This window comes from Geotrypetes seraphini, chromosome 1, assembly GCF_902459505.1.
Source record: "Geotrypetes seraphini chromosome 1, aGeoSer1.1, whole genome shotgun sequence".
Lineage (NCBI taxonomy): Eukaryota > Metazoa > Chordata > Amphibia > Gymnophiona > Dermophiidae > Geotrypetes > Geotrypetes seraphini.
This window is the reverse complement of record NC_047084.1, coordinates 491387666-491406576: the sequence shown is the minus strand read 5'-3', so window position 1 is coordinate 491406576 and position 18911 is coordinate 491387666. Positions and strand designations below refer to the sequence as shown.

The window sequence follows — 18911 nt, the reverse complement described above, 5'->3', positions numbered from 1 at the left end:
TGGCTGTGCCTCAGGTTGCTGGAGTGGGAGATCCATGCTTGGCTTCTCAGTTGCAGCTTCTCCCTGCACTGAGTCGGTACAGGCAAATTGCCGCTGAGGGCTATTGGGGTGATAGATAAGTGGGTCTAGGGGATTCTGGAGGTGGTTTGGGGGGCTCACTGTAACCCATAAGGGAGCTGTAGGGAGGAGAAGCCATGGCACCCTTTTTGTGAAGTTCACAGCAGTGACCTGTAAGGTACCCCACTGTTTAGGTGGCATGTCGGGGTGTGCAGTCCATCACTTTGCAGATCCCTCCCACGTCCAACAGGGCTTGTTCTAGGCGTTTTGACTGGGATGGAAAGTTGGACGAAAATGTGGTATAAAGATGGACGATTTAGTGACTTGGACGATCAGATCGGCAGGACGTATAATTAGACGATTTTCGAAACGAAAAAAGTTGGACGTAACTTTTGAAAATGTGTCTTAAGCTCTTTTTAACTTTGGACGTCTTGCGAGATAGACGTAAACGGACTTAGACGTCCCTTTCGATTATGCCCCTCTAAGTTTTGAACACCTGATTTATGGGAGGGGGGAAAAAACATATATATGAAGAGAGTAGTGTGATTGGATTTAATGAGGTTGGTTATTTGAATGTTGTTTATATATATATATATATATATATATATATATATATATATATATATAAATAAAAGTACCATTATTTTTGATAAATGAAAATTCTCCACCAATTTGCTTCTATTTCTATTTTCAAACTTTAAATTGTTTAGTAGTATTTGGCATAATAATAATGACAGCTTATATATCGCAATACCGTGAAGTTCTATGCGGTTTACAAAGATTAAGCAAAGGTACAAATTGATTGACTTTAAGAGGGGAGGAAGAAAGAGGGTTAATAGTGACAGTCCTTTGAAAGCGGGGACTTACCCTTCTTTTACTAAGGTGCGCTATGCTTTTTAGTGCACGATAAATATTAGTGCACACTAATCACGCTCTAAACCAGGGGTGTCCAACCTTTTGGCTTCCCTGGGCCGCATTAGCAAAAAAAAAAAATGTTTCTGGGGCCACACAAATGCACAAACGCTGCAGCAAGACAGAGGAGGGAGCCGGAAAGACAGTAAATACCTGGGGGCAGCAGAGGAAAGCACTGCATCGCTCTCGACCAGGGCCGCACAAAATACTTCACGGGGCCGCATGCAGCTCTCGGGCCACAGGTTGGACACCCCTGCTCTAAACGCTGGTGCATGCATGTTATCCTATGGATGCGTTAGCACGCGTGTTAATTTAGTGTACGCTAAACGTGTGCTAAAATGCTTAGCGCACCTTAGTAAAAGAGGGCCTTAATGTACTGTAAGAGGTGTGTGCCAGGGCAGCAGGTAGCCACTGTAGAAGCAGTTGCTGTTTGGCATTGGGAATGGATGTTCATTGCTGGTTATGGCTCAGCTGCCGTTCCATAGCTTGCCTGTGAAGAATTGCTTCATTTGCTAGCCAGGGCTCTGGAGTGCTGCTTCCCTGCAGCCATGCCTTGTGCTGAGCAAAAGCAGGTTGCTAGTACAGGGTTTGGATTCAGCTGACCTGCCACCCATTTTTCATTCTGGAAAACCAAAACTCTTCCCTGATACGGCACTTGGCGCTTCAGTCTCCTACCTTCCTTCACAGCAGAAAATTACAGTAGAGTTGAAGGCCATATGAAAAAAATGCTTTAAAAGGTGCTGAGGGTTTCCTTTTTCTAATGACTCTGACTAATATTTAACCATTACATGGAAACTGATTGGTATGAATTTATTTAATTGTTTAGACATATAGGGGCTCATTTTCAAAGCACTAAGTTACATTTAAAGATATTTATCTATATTCCAATCATATTTCTAGTACAATAGGAACATCAGGCTTGGTTTTGCCCTCCTTAACTGCGAGGTGTGTAGAGAGCCTTATATATATATATTTTTTTGCTCTGCCTCGCTTCACTCTGGGTTGTGCAGCACCTCCTCAGTCTTTCTCTCTACATGCGAGGCTGCAGAAGCCTGTCTATTCTACTCTGGTTTCTTTTAGTTTTCCTTCTGGTTTCTTTGATCCGATTGCAAAGCTTTTGGTGCTGCAGAGGCTCATGGTAACATAGTAAATGACGGCAAATAAAGACCCAAATGGTCCATCCTGTCTTCCCAAACATACACTCTCTATAATTTAATGATTGAATTTAAATTGTTCTTTTTCTTAGATATTTCTGGGTCAGAAACCCAGCGCTCTGCCCGGTACTGTGCACAAGTTCCATCTATTGGGCTCACTCCAATAGATGGATCTATTGGGCTCACTTCCATCTATTGGGCTCACTCCAGCCCATCTAAACCATCCCAGCCCATCATCAACTAAATGGCCATACATAGGACACAGACCATGCAAGCATGCCCAGTACTGGCCTTAGTTCTTCAATATATACCATTATTTGCCGATTAGAGAGATCTGTGTTCATTTCATGCTTTTTTGAACTCTGTCACTGTTTTCCTCTCCACCACCTCCCTCAGGAGCACATTCCAGGCATCAACTACCCTTTCCATAAAGAATTTCCTAACATTACCGTACTCTTGAGTCTACCACCCCTCGCCCTCAGATATTACCATTTTCTTTTCTCTGGAAAAGATTTTGTTCTATGTTTATGCCTATTTGAATGTTTGACTCATATCTCCCCTGCCCCTCCTTACCTCTAGGGTAAACATATTCAGGGCATACATATTTAGATCTTCGGCTCTTGGTTATTTGGGATATCTCTTACTGCAAGAAGACACAGATGCTCAAGAAAGAGGTTTGTAGCCCACAGGCACTTGCTTTGCGGGATTCCTATGGAGCCAGTCTGCATCTACAGTTCGGAGGCTCAGGGACCATTCCTTTGAGAGCAGCTTGCCCCAGGTTTCATCCACAGTGGGCTTGAGTGCAGGCTTTGCGGCCCCCATGGTGGTATTTAACTTAGATAGGGGGCCAACTACGTTGCGCGGATCCCAGTGAGGGTAAGAGTCTGACCCAAGAAGGGTCTGGACTGCAGTCCAAAGAAACAGGCCAGCTGTACAGATTCAGGTTTGTCTTAGGTAGTAGTCTTCTATACCTCTGACTAGAGGTATTCCTATGGCAGCTCCCAGTGCAAGTATGGCACAGTGAGTAAGATTGTTACAGCCTATGGGAAAAATCGGGGGGGGGGGGGGGGGGGTCTCTCCAGAGGTGAGTTTTGGGAATTTCTGAGGCTAGGAACAGAGTCCCCCACCTCCAGTTCTCCCCTGAAGTTTTTGTGTTTGTATTTTGCCTCCACGGGCAGTTTTAGGCAGCAAAACCACTATTGCAGTGGCTATCTTGGATTTCCTGTTTTTGTTTTAAAAGCTTTCATCTGCTTCAAAACACCTCGTTTGACTCAAAACAGATATAGATGGACTCCTCAGGTGGTGATACTTTGGATTGCTGCCAAAATTGTGGCGGATACCTGGCTGAGGGTGGTCCTTGTTCCACATACCACACACCACGTGAGGGAGGGGTGGGGGCCTCGGGCTTTTCCTCCTCTAACCTCTCTGGTATTGTGGGAGCTGCTGGTGCATTTTTTGGGCCAAAAATCCAGGTTTGAGCCGGGAAAGAGAATGTTTGTATCCCCAGTGAAATGCAGTCACATTACAGTGAACAAATACCAGCCAAATTCATCCACATGATGTATGAAGAATTTCTAAATTACAGAGGTCCAGCTATCCCTTCGAGGCTCGCTGTGGTAACATCTATCAACTGGAAAGCTGTTGGGGTACTCCAGCAAAGCCAAGAGCAGATGCTGGGGATCCAGTCTGAGCTGGAATCGGAGAAGAGGGGCCCAGAGCTCATGCCTCTGTTTTCTCAGTTGGGGTCCTCAGGGCTCAGAAATTCTGCATCTCTGGTAGGAGATCCAGGCCATCACTCGGTGATTGCTTTGGATCTAGGAGAGAACCCAGCTGTGTGCAGATTGTTCAAGCCATCTGTTGTCCAGGGAATTATTACCAATTTCCTCCAAGAATTGAACCTGGAACCCCCACAGACCTCTGCCACACAGAGTATCACTAAGGCAACGGCAACATGCTTCCCTTTGCATCCAGATATCACCAAGTTGTTAACAGATCATTGGGAGATCCCTGATGGCCCCTTACTGGTGGCTAAGGCCATGGCAAAGCTCTACTCAATGGATGCCGAATTTCAATAGTTGTTCATGCCAAAGTTGGATTCTCTAGTGGCACAGGCTGCCAAACATACCTCCCTTCCCAGTGAGGGTGGAGTGGTCATCAAGGATTCCCAGGACTGCAGGTTGGATTTTGTCATTAAAAGGCAATTTGAGGCTGCAGTGCATGGTTTTAAAGTGACATCAGCAACATTATATGTCACCTGGGTATGCCACTCGAGACATATCCAGACTTCAGATTTGGACAACAGCCCCCAGTTTCTTCTGATGGGAGTTGATTATGTAGCATATGCCCTGTATGTCAGCTGACAAGGTTCTAAGATTATTGGGCAAGCAGCTTTGTTATTTGAAGATGACAAATGAGTTTTAGCTTAGATCATCTCTTCATATTCATGGGAGCAACACAAAGAGGATGGCCAGCCTCAAAGGTGACCATTTCTAGATGGATTTGCATGGCCATATCTTCAGCAGTAGCACAATGGTTAGAGTTACAGCCTCAGCACCCCACGCCTTGAACCGCAAGGCAATGGCGGACTAGAAATCTCTAATATAATGTAATTATACTGTACATAATAGTTCAACTCTCATAAAAATATTGCTATAAAAAGTTAAGTCTTTAAAAGTTTTTTGAACGCAACTTTATCTGCACACATCTACAATTGACCCAACAGACTATTCCACATTATCAACCCTGCAAAACAGAAAGTGGATGCTCTTGTGTCAGCATACCTTGGTTGCACAACTACATTAACCAGCAGTGTTTTCTGCACTGCAGAAAATGACAAGTGAAGTGATTAAATTTGCAGATGACACTAAACTGTTCAAAGTTGTTAAAACGCATGCAGATTGTGAAAAATTGCTGGCAGACCTTAGAAAATTGGAAGACTGGGCATCCAAGTGGCAGATGAAATTTAATATGGACAAATGCAAAGTGATGCACATTGGGAAGAATAACCCAAATCACAGTTACCGGATGCTAGGGTCCACCTTGGGGGTTAGCACCCAAGAAAAGGATCTGGGTATCATTGTAGACAATACGATGAAACCTTTTGCTTATTTGGAAAGCCAGGATCCTCATATGAGGTCTGGCAGTGAGCCAGGGGTTGTGCAAGGGGTTTGGGGCTCCCAGGGTGCATCAGGGTCATTAGCAGTAGCTGAACAGGATCCTGTGGACCTTTTTGACAGGGACTCGGAGGGCGAGGGATCAGTCTGTATGCCCTTGCTGGCACAGAGCGAATCTTCCCTGCTGGAAGAAAAAGGGACACAAATAGAAACAAGTACACAGGAAGCAGTGGTGGCCCTCGACTAAGGGGAAGATCCCACAATATGCCAGCTGTTCAAGCCTTTGGTGCTATTAGAGCTAATTACCGACTCCCAGCAGGACTTAGTTAGACTCCCAGCAGGCCCCTTCCACTCAGTGTTCTATCCTGATCGGCGTGAAAGCACAGCTCATGTCATTTCCCTGGCATCCTGATATGATTGTTTTAGTCATGGAGCATTTGGATGCTCCTAAGGGCTCTTTAAAGGTAGCTAAGACAATGACTAGGCTTCACCATCCTACAAACTGCTTCCCAGTCCCACAAGTACTCCCCTCTCTCCTTCTTATTGATTGCTGTACTACCAACTAACATCTGTTGTCATGGGGAGATTAAGGCCTGGAGCATATAGAAACACAAAGTTATGGGAAGTCCTGCCAGATGTGCTTAAGGCTCATGAGTTTAGAATTGACAACTTTATTGGGTTGGTTTTTTTCGGGGGGGGGGGGATTCTGCTGAATTTTTTTTTTTTCTCCTTAATTTACATTAATATCCAGAAGCTAGAAGGATGACCAACATGTCTGGATATCTGCCAGAGTTTAAAAAGTTTTACCAACCAGATATTCAATCCACCCTGTGTGAGTGAGCCTGCTCTCAATGTATCCAGGGCAACTAGCACCAGAGACTGCAAGATCTATCCAGGCTGTGGGGTTAGGGCACTGTAGAAACAGTTTCTGCATTTGGTGAGAAAAGGAAGTGCAATGAAGCTACCCCTGCAAATAGGAATAGCAGTTCAACAGCTGCAGCATACAAATACTGATTCACAATAATATAAAAATTACAGAACTACACCATTCAAATGATCCTCCCTTCTTATTTCCTCTCTTGATCAGACACATACGGATATAATACACATGCAAGCATATTAACATGCAGGCATTCAACATAAGCACAGACATACCTGTCTACAAAGATGTGCACACGTACAGATACACAAACATAAGAATTGGAAAGAATTCTGTGAGTCATGCTCTGCATGCTTTTCCCACTTAACACTGCATTAGCTTTGTTGACTGATAGCCAGTGGTGTAGCAGGGGTAAGGTGGGGCAGTCCACCCTGGGTTCAGGGAGTTCAGCTGTGCTGGAGTGGTTGTGGGTCTGTGGTCTGTCTGTGCGAGGCCAGCGGCTCCACTGGGCCCCTCCAATATAAACTTCCTGTTCCGGAGTAGGGAACCTGCCAATGGCCGTGCACAGGCAACCTGCAACCTTGTACCTTTCCCCTGCCTGAAGGAAGGGGGATGCTCCGCCTCAGGTTCCCACCCCCATCAGGTATGCCACTGCTGATAGCTCATGATTTTGTAGCATATAATTGTGTTCTATACATAAAGACTCTGACTGTATATGTGTGAGTTTCTTTGGCCAAAGTCACAAAAGAAGAACATCTGTATTGAATACATAATAAAGGTGGACTGATACTCAATTTTTCAAGACCTTTCTGAGAGTAATTTTTGGTTCTTTTTTTCTTTAACAGGGAAACACGATTATGCCAGCATCTACATTTGACATGGACAAATTAAAATCAACCATAAAACAATTTATAAGAGATTGGAGTGAAGATGGAAAGGCTGAGAGAGATTCCTGCTATCAACCAATTATTAATGAAGTAAAAAAATATTTTCCCAAAGAAAAATGGTAAATTTTATTTTTAAACCTGACTGTTCTTGGATTGGGATACATTGATAAGCAGTGTGGATAAGCTTGCAGTGTAGCAACTGTTTATACTACACCTTTTCTGTGAATGTTTAAAGGACTTTAGGGCCAGCTAGTAGCACTGTATTGCCAATAGGAAAGTCAGATCTTCAGGTTGACTGGGAATGTTGCGTAAGCAGCATTCATAGCTCCTGGTTAGAGGGAGGGGTCTTGACCTTTTAATGGTGATACCTATTGGTCAGATTTTGTACCTAGGGTGAAGAGTTCTGGAAGGAATACTGGTGAATGGTTCTTGGTCTTTGAACTACTGGGGCAGTGACCAGACTAGAAACAGTGGGAGAGTGAATTTTTAAAAAATGAGAAAAATCCCCAGGTTGGTTTTGAATAAAGGGTTATGCTGCTTGTAAATTTTGTAAAAACCACACTGGCGGTAACCCTAGTTATTATATAGACTGCCCTGGAGTGGTTGATTTTCTCATTGTCTTAAAAACTGATGAAGTTTCTGGGGCTTATGATTAGGAAGTACTGACCCATAACCAGGAGTCTACTTATAGGAAATTTAGAAGCACATTTGATAATAGAAAAGATGGCGAAAAGGGATTGAGATGTCACTTGGATCAAAAATAAATACAGCTACATTGAAGGCTGGAAGAGAGGGAAAACAGCTCTGCCAAGGCACCATAATTAAAGTTTTCTTTACTAGAATTCAGTTGTGACCTCTGGAAATATTTGTAAGAAACACTCTTCTTGAGTGTTAAATATTTCATCTGATTTTGCTCCTCCTTTTACTAAGTTATACTTTATGCCTGGAACATTTATTTCAAAGGTGTCAAGGTAAAAGAGATGAAGGGAATTATACTCTCACTAGATAAATTGAGGATTTGACTGCCTTTTCAGAAAGTCCATCCTTGAGAGAAAGAAATAGCACTACTCTTTGAACTCTGCTGCCTGATCTTTTCAATGCTGCTTTAGAGTCGGGAATCATCCCAAGGGACTGAAGAAGGGCAATTGTGGTTCCTTTTCCCTAAAAACAGATATAAGGATGAGGCTGGGAACTACAGTCTGGTTTCTCCTGATCTCTGTGGTGAGTAAATTAATGGAAACTTTTCTAAAATAGAGGATAGTGCTGTTTCTAGAATCCAACAGATTGCAAGACACAAGGCAGCATGGTTTTACTAGAGTTCTTGTCAAATAAATCCCATTAATTTCTTTGACTAGTTGACCAAAGAGTTTGATCAAAGGAGAATAGTAGATGTGGTGTACTTAGCTTCAGCACAGCATTTGATACGGTTCCTCATAGGCGACATAGAAATAAATTGAGCACTCTTGGTATGGACACTTAAGTGACAGACTGGATTAGAAACTGGTTGAATGAAAGACAATAAATAGTCATGATAAAGTTCACTCTGAGGAAAGGGTTGTTACCAGTGGCATGCTATATGAATTATTCTTGTTCTGGTTCTTTAACATTTTTGTAAGTGATACTGTGAAAGGGTTGACAAAGTTTACATCTTTGCAGATGATACCAAAATCTGCAATAAGATAGACATCTCAGATGGTGTGTATACCATGAGAAATGATCTAGCAAAGCTTGAAAAATAATCTAGAATTTGGCAGCTAAGATTCATACCAAAAAGTGAAGGATCATGTATTTGGGCTACAGAAACCCAGGGGAGCAGTACAGTACAGGGGTGAAATACTTCTGTGCATTCAAGAAGACCAGGACTTGGGAGTGAGGTACCCAAACAGGTAGAAAAGGTGATTGCAAAAGCCAGAAGTAAAGTGATAGGATTGTGCAGCAGGAAAAAGGAAGATTGTGCCTTTATATAAGTCTTCAAAAATATATAAACTAGATGGAATCGGTATAGAGAGCAGCTATGAAAATTATCAGTGGTTTTCATCATGAAGTATTTGGGGACAGACTTATACATCTCAATATGTGTAATCTGGTAGGAATCTCTTCAAACAAAAAATTCCTGAAGGAGAATACTAAATAATAGTAAAGCAAAAACTCCTCAATAGCATATACTAAAGGAGAACATAGATCAACCAAATTGATTTGTATTAAGAGAGTGAACAGTTCATGGCTGCAGTTGTCTGTTCTGCTCTCCTCATTTTCTTATTTTTAATTCGATGTAATTTCATCCCCTTTTGAGGTATTTCAATGCTTGGAGCGATTTTGAAGCTCTTCCTGCTAGAACATTCACAGACTCTAGTCTTTAGCTGACAGGCCAATCCCTCTGGGCACCTGTTGGTCAGCCTGCATAGTTTTCTCTGGAGCTCGGTGCTGTCCCTTCTGTTAATCAGGAGTAAAGCGCAGGATGTTAGGCGCCCTTAGGAGGCTCAGTTTTGTCTCGCAGGGTGCCGGTTGCGTCGTCGCGCCTCTGCTTGTCCAGTGGCGCATCCGATAGTCTGTAGGGGTGAAGGTGTAATCATACCTTGGAATCTGACTGGCAGCCCGAAGATCAGATTTGTGGAGCATTCCCAGCATTGTGGCAGTGATATTGTTCATCTAGCTACTTTGAGAGAGCTGAAAGCAAGCTTGCAGCACTTCTGTCTGATCCTCTAAGACAGGGGTGTCCAATGTCAGTCCTCGAGGGCCGCAATCCAGTCGGGTTTTCAGGATTTCCCCAATGAATATGCATGAGATCTTTTAGCATACAATGAAAGCAGTGCATGCAAATAGACCTCATGTATATTCATTGGGGAAATCCTGAAAATCCGACTGGACTGCGGCCCTCGAGGACCGACATTGGACACCCCTGCTCTAAGATCACAGTGAGTACAACAGGCTGACAGCCTGTGAGAGACATTGGTGGGGGTTTGAAAAGTGGGGTTTTGGAGGTTTCTGAGTGTTCCCCTTTGTTCCCCCTCCTCAAAATCCTAAAATCAGCAGTTTTACAGTTTGAGAAGTATAAAAAAATAACGCGATTTTGGTGTGAATTTTGTGTCGGTGGCCATCTTGGATTTTTTGTGATCTTTTTTTTTTTTTTTCAGCTTCCTGCTTTCTCAAAACTTCATTTTTGGCCTGGAAAACTGCTGGGATGGAGTCCTTGGGCTTTCCTCACATGGATTCATGCCAGGATTGTGCAAAGTTGACACTTTTAGAACATCCTTGCACCGAGTGGCGCAGCTGGGGGGGGGGCTGTGGTGCCCAAATTAAGTTCTTCGCTGCTGCAACAAGGACTCAAATAGGCGGCCAGCCCGGTTGGGTGGCGATCACTGTTTTCATGGCTCGGCATGACTGATAATGCTGTCTGCAAAGCTCCTCAGTCCAAGAAATGCAAATGCAAGTCATCTAAGGGTGACATTATTCTCCAGGAGCTGGACATCTTCGTCAAGTTCTTGAAATTTTTGTAGCTGGAGTTTCAGACCAAGTATTCTGCACCTGAATGGTCTCAATCCCCCTTCACAGCATCTCTGAGTGGCGTGGTGCCTTTGGGCACATCCTCGCTTCTGCTTGATGCGGCTTTTGTGCTGTCTGATCCTGATCTGGGGGATTCGGATGCTGATGTCTCCCTTACTGATCTGTTGTTGGCAGTTACTGATCTGTTGTTGGCAGGTACATAGTTTCCCGGAGTGGAAGACCAGGTGTTCTGTGCTGGATCGGCAGATCCCTTGGGAGTCTTAGATCCTGTTGATGATTCTTCTGTCTTGCGCTTATTTAAGTTTGCGGCACTGCCAGATCTCATTTCTGAGTCTTTGTAGGAGTTGAAGTTAGTGTCTCAGCCAGCTCCATCCACCTCTTCTTTTTTTGCTATGTGATGCATGATCGCAGTCAGCTACCTTTCTCTGGCATCCTGACATGCGTGTTCTGGTTTGGAGCAGTTTGATTCTCCAGAAGGCTTTCTAAAGATTGCTAGAACTATGTCCCGCTTATAGGTATCAAGGTTGCTTTGGCGATATCGTTCATGGTGCATGCCTGTCTCTCTTAACCCTGGAGAATGAGTCAGTGGATCCCCCTCCTGATGTCTGGGACAGATTATATGGTGGATGCTTTGTATGACCTCATGAGAATTCTGGCTAAGGAGTCGGTGTACTCCATTTCGGCCTGCCGGATGCTATGAATTCACCAATGGGCTGGTGATTCCACCTCCAAAGCTAGGGTGCCTTTTAAGGGGAAGTTATTGTTTGGCAAAGGTCTGGATGATCTCATGGATTCTGTGATGGACCGTCACCCCCAAGACACTGCCCAATAGTCAACCTAGATCCTCCTGGAGATCTGGTCGTTCTAATTTTTGTGGCTCCTGGCGTTCCAGACCGTATGCGAATGCCCCATCACAGAGATTTTCCTAGGGCTCCTGACGCAGATATATTGGCTACAGACATGTCCAGCCTTCCTCCACATGGTCTGCACCAGCGACCAGAAGAGCCCAATGGCACCAGGCTGACAGAGACTCCAAGGTGCATAGGGGGCAGCTCTCCAGATTTCTTGCTGCCTGGATGCACGTTAGTTTGACCAGTGGGTCCTGGACATCATTTAATTGGGTTACAAGCTGTAATTTGCTCGACCTCGGACAGATTGGTTTGTAGCCTCTCATTCAGGTCCTCTTGACAAAACTCTCCAGTTTTGAAGTCACCATTTAGCATTTACTGGATATTCAAGTTATAGAACTGGTGCCACTCAAGCTTCGGCAGATACTCCTCATACTTTATCATGGCAAAGTAAGGCTCCAAAGATTGGAGGCCTATCCTAGATCTTCAGTATGTGAATGCAGCTCTCAAGATTACCCGATTCTGAATGGAGTCCATGAGTTTGATCATTGTAGCGGTGGCCCGAAAGAGGTTCTGACTTCTCTGGATCTCACAGAGGTGTAATTGCACATTCCCATTTTTCTAGCCCACCACAAGTTTTTGCAGTTTCATGTCCTGGAACAGCGTTACCAGTTCTCAGCAATGCCCTTTGGGCTGGTGACAGCACCCCGAACTTTCACCAAGGTGATGGCAATAGTGGCAGCTTACCTGCGAAAAATGGGTCTCCAGGTTCATCCTTACTTGGATGACTGGCAGGTCAGAGTGTCCTCATTGTACAATGGGCATTGCATGGTGGAGCAGATGCTCCAGATGCTGGAGGATTTGGGCTGAATTATCAACTTCAGGAAGAGTTATCTGATGCCCACTCAATCATTGGGAGTTCTTTTTGACATGGCGATGGGCTGAGTCTATCTCCCGGAAGCCTTGCAAACAGAAGTTGTGTGCCCAGATTTCTGTCCTTCTATGGTGGCCGGCTCCTTCGGCTTGAGATTATCTTCAGGTTCTGGAATTCATAGTAGCAGTGCTGGATGTCATCCCTTGGGCGAGAGTGCACATGCATCCTCTTCAGCATAAGAACATAAGAATAGCCTTACTTGGTCAGACCAAAGGTCCATCAAGCCTAGTAGCCCATTCTCATGGTGGCCAATCCAGATCACTAGTAACTGGCCAAAACCCAAAGAGTAGCAACATTCCATGCTACCGATCCAGGGGAAGCATGCATTTCTCTCTCACTTGGCTCCATACAGGGATGCCTTGCAAGCCCGTCTACCTTGGACTCTGGAAGCCCATGCAAGCATGGACTGGTGACTTCTTCTGCAATCGTTCCACAGGGGTATCCCGCTACTCATTTTCTCCTAGATCATGGTAATGACAGATGCCAGCCTTCGGGGCTGGGGAGCACAGAGCAATTGTTGTCCTGTTCAGGTGTGTTGGATACCCTCTCAGCCGAAGTGGGCAATCAATCGATTGGAGCTCCACGCCATTTGACTAGCACTGACAACATTGCAGAAGACCCTGGAAGGCCAAGCAGTACGGGTCTTCTCTGACAACACAACGGCAGTGGCCTACATCAATCGCCAGGGAGGGACCAAGATCACTCTTCTGGCTCAGGAAGCTCATCTGCTGTTTCTTTGGGCAGAGCATCATCTCTTAGCACTAATGGCTGTGCATGTTGTGGGAGTAGCCACTGTTCAAGCCAACTTCTTCAGCAGATAGACGCTGAATCTGGGCAAGTGGGCCCTGTCCCCAGAGGCATTCCATGTGATAGTGGGGTTCTTGGGGCAGCCCCGCTTTGACCTCATGGCTATGGCAAAAAACAAGAAATCAGATCGCTTCTTCAGTCGAAGATCCAAGCCCGGAAGCAAGGGACTTGATGCTCTGGTGCAGCAGTGGCCTTAAGAGATTCTTCTGTATGTGTTTCCTCCTTGGCCGATGATCGGCCGGATCCTTCGGGTCCACATCATTCTGGAGGCTCCAGATTGTCTTCGCAGACCATGGTATGCAGATCTGATTTGCTTGTGCAGAGGTCGCAGCCTTTACCTGAGTGCCTATCTGGACCTTCTCACGCAGGGTCCGATTTTCATGGAAGACCCGGGTTGCTTTGCTGTTACGGCATGGCTCTTGAGCGTGCAGCCTTAGAGCATAAAGGATATTCTGCACTGGTTGTTGATACTCTTCTGAAGTCTAAGAAGTTATCCACGGTATCGGCCTGCGCTAAAGCATGCAAGACCTTCCTACACTGGTGTGCACAGGACAAAGTGGACCCTTATTCAGCTCTGATCTTGTTCATTCTTGCCTTTATTCAGGCTGGTTTGGATAACAGCTTCACTGTGGCTTCTCTTTGGGTCCAGGTGGCAGGGCTCTCCTGTTTTAGATCCCGAGAGCGTTGGTCCTCCTTGGTGTCTCATCCTGATGTGGCACAATTCATGAAGGAGGCTCTTCATGTCAGACTGCCGGTTAAGCACCCTTTTCCTTCCTGGACCTTAACTTGGTGTTGTCTAGTCTTGCTAAAGCTCTTTTTGAGCCTTTTCGAGATGCTTCCCTCTTGGACTTGATACTCAAAATCGTTTTTTGGTTGCCATTACTTCAGCGCGTCGTGTGTCGGAACTGCAGACTTTGTCTTGCAGGGACCCTTTCCTCTGCATTTTGGAGACAGGGATTTTGCTTCATAAGGTTCCTTCCTTCCTACATAAGGTAGTTTCTGCTTTCCATGTTAATCAGGATGAGTTTGCCTGCCTTTCAACCAACAGGTTCCAAGACGCAGGACCGCCTATTGAAGAAATTGGATGTGCGCAGAGTTCTGCTGTGTTATTTGGAGGTCACCGAGTTTCATCTCTCTGACCATCTGTTTGTGCTGACTCATTTGATGAAGCTTCAAAGGTCATGATTTCTAGATGGCTCCGTAGGGCCATTTCATTAGCCTACACACTAATGCTGACTGCCAGCACACTGTTATGTAATGCTGACAGTGTTGAAGACAAAGACTGTATCTGAATTCAAGAAAACAAGGGTCAAACAGAGAGGATTTCTATGAAAAATGGAAAGTGAATAGAAATTAGTATTTTATTTACAAACACTTGAAATACTATTGTCCTGAAGTTACTGTTATGTAGTTTACAATTAAGAAAATAAAGCTCAAAATAGAGAAGTAGTAAATATGAGGAGGTGAGAAGAAGAAAATAACACACAGATAAAAAATGCAATCTCAGTTGGTTATTCCTCATAGAGAGAAGTGAGATGCCAGCTAAACAGTATTATATGCCTCTAGAAATAACTTAAGTTTTGATTTTTTTTCTTAAAGCTAAGGAATAAGGATTCAGTTCTGGTGTCCAGTGGGAGTTTATTCCAAAGGATGCAGCCAATAGAGGCTAACTGGGTTTGGGTTATGTTGCTGAAATTGGCCCAAAATCCTTTTTCAGACTGGTTTTGGTTTCTGTCAAAAGGCTATGCCTATGGTTTTGGTTTAGGCAGAAATAGATGAGATGAGACCTCATCTGGAATATTGGAATACAATTCTGGATGCCACACTACCAAAAAGATGTGCTGAGAGTTGAGTCGGTTCAACAAATGGCCACCAGGATGGTCTCAGGACTCAAGGATCTCCAGTATGAGGAACGGCTGGGAAAGTTGCAGCTATACTCGCTCGAGGAGCACAGAGAGAGGGGGGACATGATTGAGACGTTCAAATATGTCACGGGCCGTATCGAGGTTGAAGAAGATATCTTTTTTCTTAAAGGACCAACGGCAACAAGAGGGCATCTGCTGAAAATCAAGGGTGGTAAACTTCATGGCGACACCAGGAAGTATTTCTTCACCGAAAGGGTGGTTGATCATTGGAATGATCTTCCACTGCAGGTAATCGAAGCCAGCAGCGTGCAAGATTTTAAGAAAAAATGGGATAAGCATGTGGGATCTTTTCATGGAGGGAATTAGGGGGGTGGGTCATGAGAGTGGGCAGACTTGATGGGCCGTGGCCCTTTTCTGTCGTCATTTTCTATGTTTCTAAATACCGTGCATTTTCAGAGTGTTAGGTGCTATCGACTTTGTGTTCGAATCCTAGCAACTTGATGAATTACAGATCTAAAAAGAAATTGGTTTTGTGCTAGTCAAGTAAGGTCCTCCAGCATCAGCCCCATGGTTGTCTTCAAAGCGAACAGCCATCTGATTGCAGGTTGCCCTCTTCACCTGGTTTCTTTGATTTTCCCAAACGTGATGCCCTTCTCCATTGATCTTTCTCTTCTGACAGTGTGACCAAAATAAGACAAGTTGTAATGTCATAATAACACGAGCTGACCACAAGTCCAACGAGAATGAAGAAGTCCTCAAAAGAGGCAATAATTTTAAGAAGAGTCACCATAGAGAGGACTGGAAAGGTTGAGCAGCAGAAGACTGGAAGAGAATTGGAAAGAGTTATCAGATGGAGAGGTGATGTTAGAAGGTAAAGTTAACGTCTGGTCATGAGCAAACTATACGGCCAAGGAAAGTTTTACAGTAGATGGTATGGATGGGAAGACTAGGTAGACCATATAGTCTTTATCTGCTACCATTGTTCTGTTTTTTTAATTTCTTCCTTTGATCATTGTGCTTTCCTGTGCAGGATGAAGTGTTGAAATTCATTAGGCAGCTGATAATCTGGAAAATCACTCCATGATAGTGATTTTTCACCAAATTAAAAAATTTCAGGTGTCTGTTGAGATTTGGGTTGATTGAGGGCCTTTTTTTCTTTATTGAGATTTCACTTTTTTTTAACAAGTAAACTTGCAAAAGGAAAAACTAAATGTTGAAATCCCATTAAATATATCATCAAGTGAAAAATAAAGTACGAGGGCTGTTCAAAAATTATCAGACCGTAATTTTTCTTGTGTAAACAAGTAAAGCTAGGGAGGCATGGTTTGGTGCACATATGTAGGGGACCCTAATGCACATGCTTCAATTTTTTCCTGCCTACAGAAGCTGTCGGTCGCCAGCAGAGCGCCATTGAGTGAGGAAGTGTAAGTGAGCACCGTCCGATTTTCATTTTTGACAAAATGACAGAAAATTGAACAATGCTGCTGCATTAAATTTTGTGTAAAGCTTGGCTATTCCCAAGTGGACATGATCCGCAAGATTCAACAGGCCTTCAGGGATGAATCAATGGGCACCACACAGAAGCACATTCTGGTAGGCCCTCAACATCCAGAAATGAGATAGTCATTGACCAAGTGAGAACCCTGGTGATGCAGGATCGTCTAATCACGATCAGAGAACTTGCAGACAAGGCGGACATCAGCGTTGTATTCATTCGTTCCATTTTGACTGAGGATTTGGGCTTCAGGAGAATTTCAGCAAAGTTTGTGCCAAAGCTGCTCACGATCGAGCAGAAGCAACTCCGTTTGGAGACCGCACAGGACATGCTGGAGACTGTGAACAGTGATCCCAACTTCCTCAGCAAAGTGATCACTGGCAATGAGTCCCTGGTTTATGGGTACGACCCAGAAATCAAGTTGATGTCATCACAGTGGAAGCATTCAACATCCCCAAGCCCAAAAAAAAAGCAAGGCAGGTCCGCAGCAATGTCAAAGTCATGCTGACCATTTTCTTTGACTCCAGTGGTGTGGTTCATCACAAGTAAGCACCACACAGCACAATCATCACCAAAGTGTACTACCAAGAGGTAGTGAGATGCTAACGGATGGACCTGTGGGCAGCATTCAATTGGCAGCTCCATCACGATAACGTACCTGCCTATTATTCACATTTGATATGGAGTTTCCTGGCTAAACACAACAGACCTGTGATTCCTCAGACTCTCTACTCTCCCGATATGGCTCCGTGTGACTTCTGGCTTTTCCCCCAAACTGAAAATGCCCCTGAAAGGGACCAGATTTCAGTCAAGAGAAGACATCATGCAGAATGCGACAGACCAGTTGCGAGCAATCTCAAAAGAGGCATTCCTGTGCTGCTTCTGACAGTGACAGAACCGTTGGAAGAAGTGTGTGGCAGCCTAAGGGGACTACTTTGAAGGAGATTAGTATAAGATTGTTGTATCTGAATACAAGTATTTTTTTATGAATAAAGGTCTGATACTTTTTGAACAGCCCTCATATGTAAGAAACAAAAACAAGATCCATCAATGTGAAAGCCCACATATAAGGAAGTTGGGAATCTAGTCAAGGAGTGAATTAGTTAATGTTCTTCCACTGGATACCATTTCTCATGTTCTAGTTTTAGTTGTCTATAAACTTCTGCAATTGAGTTTGGTCCAGAAGGGAGTATCTATTTTCCTGATAAAACATTTGACAGACATAAATAAATTTCACACTGAAGGTTGCTCTCAAAGAAGCAATCTTGGAATATAGAAGTAAAACATAAAAGTATTCCAATGACAGTCTCCAAGTGAAAGGTGGTGGTGGGGGGAGAAAGAGGGAGACGATGAATGGGTAATCAGAAGACAAACCAGTAACATAGTAAATGATGGTAGCTAGGTCTGCATGGTCTATTCAGTTTGTTCATCAAGGCAGCCAGAACAACACCTACCACTCTGTGCAGATTCCAGACCATGATTAAACACTGGCATCACATTAGGCTGATGGTAATTCACTTCCCGTGCAAAGCAATTTCACACACATAACTTTCCATGGCTGGCATTGTAGCAATCTGATGGGTCTACAGGCCTGGCTTATAAAACTCAAAGTTCTAAACCACCTGGAAAAGTTGATCGATAAGAATCAAGGTCATTATGATCCCAAACATGAGGAATGGACCCATTTACAGAATCTTCTTCTGGTAGGGAAAGGATTGGGATGAGGGGGTAATTTGAACACTTAAGTCTGGATTTAGAAATGGCACCATAAATTAGGTGCCCTACCGCTACCTACCTTAATTGCTTTAATTGGTTTAATTGGTTTTAATTGGCATGATAGTTGACCATGCTTTTAAAAACCAATTAAAAACCTGTTAAAAGTAGGTGCCGGAATTGCGTCTAAGCAAGGCACCTAAGGTCAAAATAGGCATGGTTAGGGGCGGGGATGACTTTAGGCACCACTAAGCGAGATTCTCCATCAAACGTAGGCACCAGAAACGTAGGCCTTTAAAACTCTGGCCTACATTACCGGCACCTAAGTTTTTTGTTTCCACAATTCTGTTAACAGCGCCTATGTGTGATTGACACGTGGATGGTGCCATTTCTGTAGACGCTGCCTTATGTAGATGCTGTTTACAGAATCTGACCCTTAGTGTCTACTGAAGGAACAACAGTAAGCTCTACAAGACTATGGGAATTATATTTGAGTGGAGGGGGGGGGTTTGACAGTCTAATGTATTATCTTTGAAGAAGCAAGTGTTCTTATTATATTAGGTTTGAGCAAGACTGTGGAAGCGGAGTTGAGGTGGAGGAGGAGTCGTAGAAAATTTTGGATACCGGAGTCGAAGGATTTATCTACCTACTCCACAGCCCTGCCAGTGCTGTGGAGTCGGAGTTTGAGTCAGAGTCGAGGAGTTGGAGACAAATTTGGGTACCAGAAACTGAGGAGTCGGAG

General features: G+C 44.2%; 1 protein-coding gene across 3 annotated transcripts in view; it reads left to right on the top strand.

Moving 5' to 3' along the window:
- Positions 1 to 18911, top strand: part of CARNMT1 (carnosine N-methyltransferase 1) — a 143080-nt gene that overhangs the window by 88264 nt on the left and 35905 nt on the right. For all 3 annotated transcript variants that reach the window (XM_033926790.1, XM_033926799.1, XM_033926781.1), the window contains exon 3: positions 6962 to 7122. In XM_033926790.1, the coding sequence (XP_033782681.1) occupies positions 6962 to 7122 (161 nt within the window). The remainder of the gene's footprint in view (positions 1 to 6961; positions 7123 to 18911) is intronic.